Source organism: Echinops telfairi, unplaced genomic scaffold, assembly GCF_000313985.2.
Source record: "Echinops telfairi isolate 266 unplaced genomic scaffold, ASM31398v2 ScPeMD7_9;HRSCAF=40, whole genome shotgun sequence".
Taxonomy (NCBI): domain Eukaryota; kingdom Metazoa; phylum Chordata; class Mammalia; order Afrosoricida; family Tenrecidae; genus Echinops; species Echinops telfairi.
The window spans coordinates 29650222-29661341 of record NW_022103906.1 but is presented as its reverse complement, the minus strand read 5'-3'; the positions used below and the strand labels follow the sequence as shown (position 1 = coordinate 29661341).

The 11120-nt window shown below is 42.5% G+C and overlaps 1 protein-coding gene across 1 annotated transcript in view; it reads left to right on the top strand.

Moving 5' to 3' along the window:
* The window catches only part of POLB (DNA polymerase beta), a 38231-nt gene that overhangs the window by 22010 nt on the left and 5101 nt on the right, over positions 1–11120 (top strand). The window contains exons 7-10 of the mRNA XM_045286853.1: positions 2037–2120; positions 2218–2290; positions 7849–7919; positions 8571–8657. Coding sequence (XP_045142788.1) covers positions 2037–2120; positions 2218–2290; positions 7849–7919; positions 8571–8657 — 315 coding nt within the window. The remainder of the gene's footprint in view (positions 1–2036; positions 2121–2217; positions 2291–7848; positions 7920–8570; positions 8658–11120) is intronic.

The following is an 11120-nucleotide window of genomic DNA, read 5'->3' as shown; positions in this document are numbered from 1 at the left end:
GTCCAGCTTACATCATCCGACTGGAAAACTAAAGCTGAGCACATGTTTACACTAGGTGTCAGCACTGCTGGGCCCAGATCAGCTGCAGATCAGAGCAGAGCTTTCGATAGAAATTGTCAACAAGTGGGCTCAAGATTGTGGAGCGTTTCCTGGAAGAATTGTAATAGCGATGAGACATCACTGTACTAGAAAGATCCTGAAGACAAAACAAGAAGTGATGGCTACAAAGAGATGGAAGAGATCCAGTCAGCAAAAGTGACGCAGCAAAGGTTATGGTAACGGTTTTTTGGGATGCTTGAGCATTTTGTTTGTTGACTCTTTGAAGAGCAAAGACCAATTATATCTGCTTATTATAAGAGTGTTTTGAGAAAGTTAAAGCTTGAGCAGAAAAAAGGCCGGGAAAGCTTCACCGGAGAGCCCCTCGCAACAATGCTCCTACTCAGTCCTCTCATCAAACAAGCCATTTTGCAAGAACTTCTATGAGAGATCTTTAGGCACCAACCTTACCCACCTTGTAGTCCTGCTTTGGCTCCTCTGACATCAGTTTCTTTCTTAATCTTAAAACAAATGGTGAGGGCCCCTATTTTCCTTCTGTTAATAATGTTAAAAAGACTGCATTGAGATGGTTAAATTCCCAGGACCCTCAGTGCAGTGGGAATGGATTAAATGACAAAACGTCTTGGCCTTGATGCAGCTAATGTTGAGAAAGAAAACTTATATTCTATCTTTCTCCGAATTTTTGAAATCCCCGACATATATAACTCCTCTAGTTTTAGTGCAGACATGCCTTGTTGGTCAGGCTTCCACGTGTGGTGCTGTACGGGCACCACGTTTCTGCAGATGGAAGGTTTGTCCCACGCACGTCTGTGGGCACTGTTTTTCCCAGAGCATGTGTTGTCTTCCTGTCTCTGTGTCCCTTTGGGTAATTCTCAAAGTATTTCAAGCTTTTTCATAATGTTACTGCACACTTAGTAGATCACAATATAGTATAAATGTAAGTTTCATATGCCCTGGGCAACCAAACAAATTGTGGGAAACATTTTATTGTGCTATCGGCCACGTCGGGTGATCTGGATCTGAGCGTGCAGTTACGTGGTTCTCCCGGTGAGCCGCTCAGCCCTAACACCAATGGCACATTTCTGCTTTCCCTGCACTATGACATTTTAAAACTTTTACGACCCTCCCAGGACTGAGCTGGTGAAAGAGAGGGTTCTCATTTTTCTCATAGTCATATCATATGTAGCGGTCTTTTGATGAACCTGCTTGTTGTGGAAATTGATTCTGATTTGGTGCTTCTGAGACATCATTCTCAGATATAGTGCCTAGATATTATTTGATACTGAGATAGTTTTCATGACTTTACTGAGATATATTTCATATATCAAAAAGTTCATGGAAAAGGGGACTGAAAGATAATGGCATTTTTCCACCAACTTTTTTGAAGGTCCCTCATACAATTGGCCCATTGACAGGAAATGTTTTTTGGTTCATTCACAGAGTTGTGCAGCCCGCCGTCACGCCAGTCCTCACTCCAGAAAGAGACCCTGTACTCATTTGCAGTCACTTCCCATTCCCCCAGCACCCTAACATCTCATTTCAGTCACCTTAGAACTGCCTATTTCGACATTTCAATACATGGAATCGTGATACATGATCTTTTGTGACTATTTCAAGGCTTGTCAATAAAGGATTATTTTAATATGCAATAATTTTACAGGATTTAAGGGCAACAAAGTAAACCTTTGACCTATTAGTAGAGAGCACTGTAATTTGGAACTATGTGCTAACTTGTACATTTTACTATTTCTTAGAACACGAATGTGATGTGTATTCACAAGTCACTATAGATGTTACAGAGGATAATGACAATTAAGAATTTAAAAAAATTTTTTTTAATGCAAGACATAACATGTCCTTTAGATTTTATAGTTTTCTTCCCAGTGAATTCTGGTATTAATTTTTGAAGGATTTACGGGGTAAAGGCACTTGTTTATGGTAGGCAATTTAATTATGAAAGGAGATTCAAATTTTATCAGTCTTTTGTCTCCTTGTTCTGTCTTTATAGATATTTTGAAGACTTTGAGAGAAGAATCCCTCGTGAAGAGATGTTACAGATGCAGGTAAGAGTGCACTGGATTATGGTCCCTGATGAGAGCTGAAGAAGTCACCTGAGGAAAACTGATTTTGGAACGCTGATTCCCTTTTTCCTTCCGTTAGGATATTGTGCTGAATGAAGTTCAAAAGGTGGATTCTGAATATATCGCTACAGTCTGTGGCAGTTTTAGAAGAGGTAAAGTACTTCTAATTTTACGTTATTTGTGTCTTGATTTTAAAATGGCCTAATGTGCAGTAGTCTGTCTCCCCCTTTTCTGTGTTTCCCCCCCCAAAGTTTCAGTCACCCTCAGTCAGCCACGCCCTCAAAATAGTAGCCTAACTCGAATCACAGCGCCTCCCTCATTCACTTTCTTGCTTGTACTATTATTATAGTATAATTGTAATAATTGTTGTGTTTGTGATTTTATAACTGTTCTATTTTATTCTTAGTTATTACTGTGCCTAATTTGCAAATTAAGCTATTTTATACTTGTAGGCTAAGACACAGTATATGTCGGGTTTGGTATTTGTGGCTTCAGGCATTCAGCGGGGATGGGGGGTATCTTGTCATGTGTCCCCTATTGATAAGGGAGACTACTATATAGGGAAATATGGAATAGAAATGTAATTTGTGCTACTGTTTCATAAACCCACTAATCATATTAGCTAAATATTAGCTAAATATTAATCATATTAGCTAAAGAGTTTATTTGATTAAAGTGGTAATATGTTGTTACAAAATAGGGAAAATTCATCCTGATTTTATTATAGGATGTTACTTTGTTGACTATAACAAAATTTATACAATTATTTTAGGTGTATCAAAATACTGCTAGTCTTTGACTAACTTCTAGTTTGACTAACTTCTAGTTAGTCTTTGACTAACTTCTAGTGACGTTATGAAGCGTTTCAGTTTTCGCTGGTCTCTGTTCTCCAAGTTTCCTGTAAAGGATCTAAGAATAATGTCTCAAAAGCACCAGTTCTTACGGGGTCTCCACTTCCCGTGGGAAGGCAGGGAAAGGGGAACCACATCATTCGGGTCTCTTACCCAGAATTTTGGAAGGGTAGTATAAGTTTAAATACATTTATTTATACAATTGAAGTAGAAGTCTTTCTTAAACTTTTTTTAGCGCAGGCACTTGTGAATTTCTGGGGCACCTATGAAGGTGTGCCAAGGAAGTAGGTTGTAGGCAATCAGAAGTAGTCCATATTCTATCATCGGAGAAAAGAAAGAACTAAAGCCTCAATTCTTGCCATGTGTAAAAGACAATGAGTCAAAAACGTGCGTTCTACAGCCGAATCTTCCGCTGCCTCCTTTTAGGTAAGCCTGTCTGTGTAGCCCCTAAAACCACGTCAGACTCGCTGCCGTCTAGTCCGTTCTGACCCACAGCGGTCCTGCGGGATAGCGTTGAGCTTTTCCCACGGTTTCTGAGGCTGTACACTCTGGAAGCAGACTGCCACGTCTTTCTCGAGCAGCTAGTGTTCAAACCACACTGACTCTTCAGTTAGCAGCTGGATGCTTTAACCACTGTGCCACCAGCCTTCCTTCTAGATCCTACTGTGGATTTTTTTAGATATAAAAAGAATAAAAAGATGAGCCTCAAATCTGGGAGTAAATATTTGCAAAACACATGTCTGATAAAGTTCTTGTATCCAAATATACAAAGAAAGCTTAAACCTCATCAGTAAGAAAACAAGCAACCCAACTTAAAAGTGAACCAGACACCTGTTAGAGGAAAGAAGCGTACGAGAAGGTGCTCAACATTACATGCTCTTGAGGAATTGCGGATATAACCGGTTGAGATAATTGAGTGACTAAAATTGAAAACACGGATCACGCTAAATGCTGACAGAGGTGTGGAGCATCAGAAACTCTTTGTGTGTGTGTTGTGTTTGTGTGTGTTTTTTTATTTTTAATCATTTTATTGGGGGCTTATAACAATTCATACATCAATTGTATCAATCACATTTATGCATATGTTACCATCATCATTTTCAAAGCCTTTTCTTTCTACTTGACCGCTTGGTATCAGCTCCTCTTTTTTTCCCTCCCTCCCCCACCCTTCCACCCTCGTTAACCCTTAATAAATTATAAATGATTGTTATTTTCATATCTTACACCGTCTGTTGTCACCCTTCACCCACATTTCTGTTGTTTATCCCCTTGCAGTGGCGAGGGGGGGTGGTTACTTTGATCATTGTGATTGGTTCTCCCTTTCTCCCCCTTCTCCCCCACCTTCCCCCTACTTTCATGGTATCACTACTCCCATTACTGTTCCTAAGGGGTTTATCTGCCCTGGATTCTGAGTGTCAAGAGCTCTTATCTGTACTTGCTCTGGTCTAGCCAGATTTATAAGGTAGAACTGGGTCATGATAGTGGGGGCGAGAAAGCATTTAAGAACTAAAGGAATGTTGTGTGTTTCTTCGGTGCTATACTGCGCCCTGGCTGACTCGCATCTTCCTTTTGACCCTTCTGTGAGGGGATGTCCAGTTGTCTACAGATGGGTTTTAGGTCTCCATTCCAACCTCCCTCATTCACATCAAAATGGTTGTTTGTTTTGGATCTTCTGATGTCTGATACCTGATCATGTCAACACCTCATGATCACACAGGCTGGTGTGCTATTTCCATGTGGACTTTGTTGCTTCCCTGCTAGATGACTGCTTGTTTAACTTCAAGCCTTTCAGACTTCAGATGCTATATCTTTTGATAGCCAGGTACCATCAGCTTTCTTCACCACTTTTGCTTATGCACCCATTTTGTCTTCAGTGATTAGTGTGAGCATCACAGAATGCCAGATTGTTAAAGTGTTCTTGTGTTGAGGGACTACTTGAGTAGAGGCCAAATGTCCGTCTGCTACCTTAATACTTAACTTATAAAGATATTTACATAGACCTATATCGCTATCATTATATATTAATATACTTACATATGTGCATGCCTATATTTATACCTTTATAAATATCTTTTGCCTACTAATTCTTTCCTCTATTTCCTTTTACTTTCCTCCTTTCCTGCTATCATGTTCGACCTTCATTCATCTCTCTGTACTTCCTCTCGGCTACATTGCACTTGATCACGCTCCACCAGGTGTTCTATGCCCACCTCGCCATTGATTTTAGATCTCTTGTTGTTCCTTTATCCCTGAGTTTCTTGGCTCCCCACTCCCATTCCCCCACCTCCTCCTCTCCTATGTGCCCTGGAAGCTCCGGTCCTGATGTTTTCTCCTCCAGATTGTTTGTCCTGCCTATCTTATATAGCTAGACATAGGAAAAGGGTTTTTTTGAACACCTATAAATAGCTCCAGGCCTGTCTGCTGACCCTTGTGAATGTTTGCCCATCGGTTCTGATGAGGTGCCAAGCCCGGCCCCGAGTCGGAAGTCTGTTCTCAGGGTTCCTCGGGGACTTCTTTGCTGCTCTGTCGCACTCCCTTCATGTGTTGCCACCGTGTGTGTGTGGGGGGGTGGTGAGACAGACCAGGCATAATTCCCACACTGGAGCACCAGAAACTCTTACCTATTGCAGGGGGAAAATGCAAAAAGGTAGAGCCACTTTGGAAGATAGTTTGGCGGTTTCTTTCAAAATCATGCATAGTCTTACCAAATGATCCAGCAACCGTTTATGCAGACAGATAAAAAATTTTCACACAAAAACTTGCACACAAAGTTTAGATCAGCTTGATTCATAATTGCCTCTGATTGGTGAATGCATAGTATAACACTAGTACCCCTATCTGATAGCATTTAGCAATAAAAAAAATCAACTATTGAGCCACAAAAAAGACCCCAGTACGTAGTAGAGGAATCGTAAATGCACATTGATATGGGAAGTAGCCAGCATACTACATACTGTGGGATTCCTACAACATGACATTCTGGAAAAGGCAAAGCTTACATAGAGGCTGTAAACATAGCACAAATAGGAGTGGGGGAGGGTTGACTTAAGTGGAACATACAGGGCTTTTAGGAAAGTGGAACTATTCTATAGGATACTGTCATGGAGGGCATCTGACATGTATTTATCCAAACTGTAACTTCATGGCATCATGCAGGCTTAACCTACAAGCCTTGTTTCATGGCCACCCTGTGTGTGCAGAGTACAGCTGCCCCTTAAGGTCTGCAAGGCTGTGACTTGTTGGAAGCAGGTTGTCAGGTCTCTACTGAGGTGGGTTTGCACAGCCAATCTTTGGAATGGTAGTTCAGCGCCTAACTGTTTGTACCACTCAGGGGCTCCAGTGTAAACTTGGGGCTTTAATTAATGTTGATGATCAGGATTGGTTCGTATATAACAAAAGCAGCACACTAATGTAAGGTTAGTTAACGAGACTAAGGTGAGGGCAGGAGCGGAGAGAAGGTATATGGGGACTCTCTGTAGTTTCTGCTCAATCTTTTTGGAAAATTCAAAGTACTGTAAGACATAAAGGAGGAGCCCCGTTGCGGAGTGGTGGAGCACTGTGCTGTTTGCTCCACCAGCTGCTCCTGAGCAGAAAGACGAGACTTTCTGTTTTCATGTAGATTATAGCCCTAAAAACCCACAGGGGCAAGTCTACCCTGCCCTGTAAGGTCGCTATGAGTCAGGATTGGCTCAGTGGCAGTGAGTTTGGTGTTTAAGACATAAAAGTCTATTAATGAAATAAACAAATAAAGGGGATTTTTATTATGCCGGCTATGTGCCAGGTACTATGCTAGGTATAATGGTACGTGCCGTTCTTACATTATTCTTAGTTAGACATATAATGGCATATGACGTTGTTTTTGGACATTTGGAGACAAGGAAACGGAGATGTAGGGTTACATAGCATTCCCCTGTGCAGTAACGGGAGGGAGAGGAAGCACTCCAAATGAAATCATCCACCCAAGGAAAACAGTGTCTCCGTGTCGGCGCTTCACCATGTCGGTGGGGAAATCCAGTAGGAGAACTGTCTGTGGGGAAAATGGAATGAAAAGATCATGGGATTTTCCCACAAACTTTTGAAGCCCCCTCATACATAGTAAAGGACAGGTTTGATCAGCTGTGGAAAACCTGCCTGAAGTTGTGCTGTGGTAGAGAAAGCCACACCAGAGCCCAGTGTCATTACCGCTCCTGGGTCCTCATCCACCATACCAGAATAGTCATTCTTACTAATAGGTATCAAAGGGTCGAAGTAAGTTTCCCAGTTAACCTTTGCTGAGTTAAAGTGTATCATTTGATTTGAGATGTTGAGACGTGATTGTTCAGAGCTGTGTTTGAGAGCAGGTTGGCATATTGTCTTTATTGAGCATTGAGTCCATAGGTGTAGATCTAATGCCTTAAATTAATCCATTGTATGCAATGTGTATCTAATGCCACTTACTGTTGTTATCCCAGATTCTGCTGTCTACATCTGTGCACCTGAATAGTTGGACAGAAAATTGAAATCTTTTATCTAGTTCTGAATGTGAAGCACAGTGAAATAGACAGTTAGGCTGTAAGAAGGAAGGCTCTCCTGTGTGTGTCACCAGCTCAGCCCTGTGGTAGCCTAAGGCAGTAGTTCTCAACCTTTCTAATGCCACGACCCTTTAATATAGTTCCTCATTGTGGTGACCCCCAACCATAACATCATTTTCGTTGCTACTTCATCAGTGTCATTTTGCTACTGTTATGTATCGGGCGACCCCTGTGAAAGGGTTGTTCGACCCCCCCCCCCCCAAGGGGCCGCGACCCACAGGTTGAGAACCGCTGGCCTAAGGGACACGTCCACACAGGGTATTTCCTGCACGCACGTTGTCTTTGCAGGCGCAGAGTCCAGCGGCGACATGGATGTTCTCCTGACCCATCCAAGCTTTACCTCTGAGTCAGCCAAGCAGGTGCCTGCATACCTGTGATCTCATGTCATCAGCCCCTCACAACACCGAGGACCACCTTGCAAATGGCCACCGGATCTTTTCAGAATGAGCTTTTGCATAAATCTTTCTGAAAACTCCGTTGAAATATTTTGTACTGGTTGAATTCTGTGCAAGGCAAAGTAAGTTGCTCTAAGAGATATTGAGAGACAGCTCTGACCTTTGAAAGGTAGGACTCTTAGTCAGCTGTTTACAGAATCACAGGTATTTTGGAAATACTCAATCCAATATTCAGGTTTTCATTAAAGGAACATTTCCTAGTAAGACATTAGAGAAGTATGAAGATTTACCTCTCTTCAGTCGCTCACAAGGGCAAACTCATTGTGGTTTGGAAATGTATATTTTCACTTACCATACCGCCCAGCTAACTGAACAAAACCGATAGATGCAATTGATGGTTATTTTGAGATATGCTAGTAGTGATCACTGTGGGGTCTGAAGCTAGAAATCTCATTTGATGAGGTGAACCTTCTGTAAGAGGGAAAAGACCATTACCCAGAACACAGGAAAACTAGCCATGAGCCGTGGGCCATCTGAGGAATCGGGTTAAAAATGTTCTCTGCCTCAGTGGAGTAATTGTTTTTTTTCTTTAATTGCCCCATTCTAATTCTGCAGCCCAAACTGTTGCATCGAGTTGTGGAGCAACTACAAAAGGCCCATTTTATCACAGACACTCTGTCCAAGGGTGAGACGAAGTTCATGGTAAGTGCTTGTCTGGCGCATTTGAAGAAAAACTTAGAGGCTGTTCAGTAACCATTTGGAGTGTGTGACCTCACCGTACTTTAGGATTACAGTCAACAAATCCAGTCTCTCTCAGGCCATAGAGGGCAAAGAATTAGCAGGGTCCTGCAGAATATTCTAATAAGGTTCTTTGTTTTAAATCCCCAGTTTGTCAACAGTCTATTCCATCAGAATAATTAGGCATAATCTGCTGCTTTCAAAGAGCTGTCACAACTCTGGCCCCCAGGGAGCTTATCCCTGACATAGGTCCGGTGCTCATGTTCCCAGACTGAGACCGCTTCCCCACGTGGACCCCACCTATGGCTGCTCCAGAGGAAAAGTGTCAGGGGGATAGAACACACGGAGAAGAAAGGGGGTCCATGGCATGAGAAGAGGGCCTCACTAGAGGGGACTGCCAGGGATTTCCACGGGAAAACCTGTCTTGACAGACTGTCAAAGTCCCACAATCTTCCCTGGCAATTGCCATGGAAATATTGAAGGCAAGTGACAAGTGGAACAGGACAGTGAGTGGAAAGTGCCAGAGGATGGTGATGTGAAAGGACAGAACTGGGGCGGAGTGCCAAGAAAGCCGATGTGTGCTGTGTTTCTGCTACATCCTGAGGAGTGTGGCAGAGGAATTGGGAGGCAATTGGCAATTAGCTAATAATAAATCATCTGAAGTGGTTGTGGTGATGCTTGCACAACTGTTTTATTTATTAAATTGTAAGGAACATGGATTATATGCCAATAAAACTTAAACACCGCAACAAAAAAGTACCACATTGTAGGGCACAGTTCTAGGAGCTTGGGGGACACAGTTCAGTGAATTTAGGTCAATGTCTATTTGGGGAGTATGGGACGGGACTGATAGTGCAGTGGGCATCGTAAATAGGTAGAGTACATAGGAGGCAAAGATAATAAAAGCAGGCTGCATGTGGAGAGGCAGGTGGCAGAGAGACCATTCAATAAGGTGGTCAGAGGAGACTGACTGAGGTGCGACGACAGAAAAGATTTAAGTGTGTGTCTGAATTGAGTTCATCGCCATGACGTTTGGTGGCGAGTGGGGACAGGGAGAGAGAGGTGCAGGCAGTGGGATTCAGAGTGAAGACCTTATTTCTGAAGGAAATTATTTGTAAAATGAACTCAACTTAGCAAGTGGAATAAGCCACTTTCATTCCACATCTCCATGACCCCAAGACCTCTCTCGTTGCTGTAAACACTGAGGAAATAGCTTTAAAGTACAGTCACCCATGTGTTTTAAAAACATGCATAAAACAAACTGATCATAAAAACATGCATAAAAAACTTGCAGAAGTAAGTTCATAGCAATCAAAACTATGAAAGCCAGGGTTTTTCCAGATCTTCTTGTAAATCAAAGTCTTTAGATAATTGAGCTGTTCTTCCTGTCAATATACATTTGGAAGAAAAACAATTTCCAGTGTTTTTAGATGGCTGATAGTTTTATGTATGATGACTGCCTTTAAGGTTTTAGTATCAGGTGCAGGTTTGGCCTGAGGTGGTTGTTTCTGTGAACTGTCTGCAGGAAGGATTGGGGGACAGTAGTCGTTAGCTTGACTCCCTGAGGAAATGAAAGGGGATTTATTTCAGACACTCAACACGAAACAGCCTAATTGAAATGCCTAACAGAGCTAATCCACTCCTCTGACAAAGGATTTATAGTAATAGAGAAAAAGTCTTTTTTTAGCACTTCAGAAAAAGTGCAGGAAGTAAAATTAGCCTTGAGGCAAGGAGCAAAGCCATTAAATGAATCCCGTTACTGCTGTGGCAAATGGCGCGATTGTTGCCTGTGGTAACCAAGCAGCATGTCCACGGTGATCCCTCCAGGTAAGACCAGGTGGACATCTTTCCAGATCCATTTGAAGGTGGAAGTTAAGTTAGAACTTGTTAATGCCCCAAAAGGTGTGTTTCATATTTTGAAAATAAATTTCATTAATCCTTCAGCCATCCAAACCGTTAAAATGCTCATCTTCAATTTCAACTCTTCTCTTTGTAGTTGTGTGCCGTGGCGTTGATTCAAGGCCAGGCTGCTCCAACTGCCAAGCTTTGGCTTGACAGTCAAGTGCTGGCCACTTGCTGAGCCGCCGATAGGTAGAGTAAACAGATACCGCAAAGTACACAGGAAAGACTCTCACCGGAAGCCGGTCCTTTATCCCTCAGGTGGTTGATGGTAGGGGCCGTGGAGTGGATTCAGACTCTCGGTGACCCCAGGTGGCCGAGGAGAGTGCCCAGACCACCAAGCTCCTCTCCCCAGGGAGCACTACCGTGGCACTTCACCATTGCCACCACGGCGCCTTTTCCTGTCTTGCTAGTGAAAACGTTAGGTTTAGTAATGTGTCCTGCCTGCTCTTGAGCACCAAAAAGTCTTTCATTTGTGAATTTTTCTTAAAATGTGACATTTGAAATTCCAAATTTGAAATGTAGTGA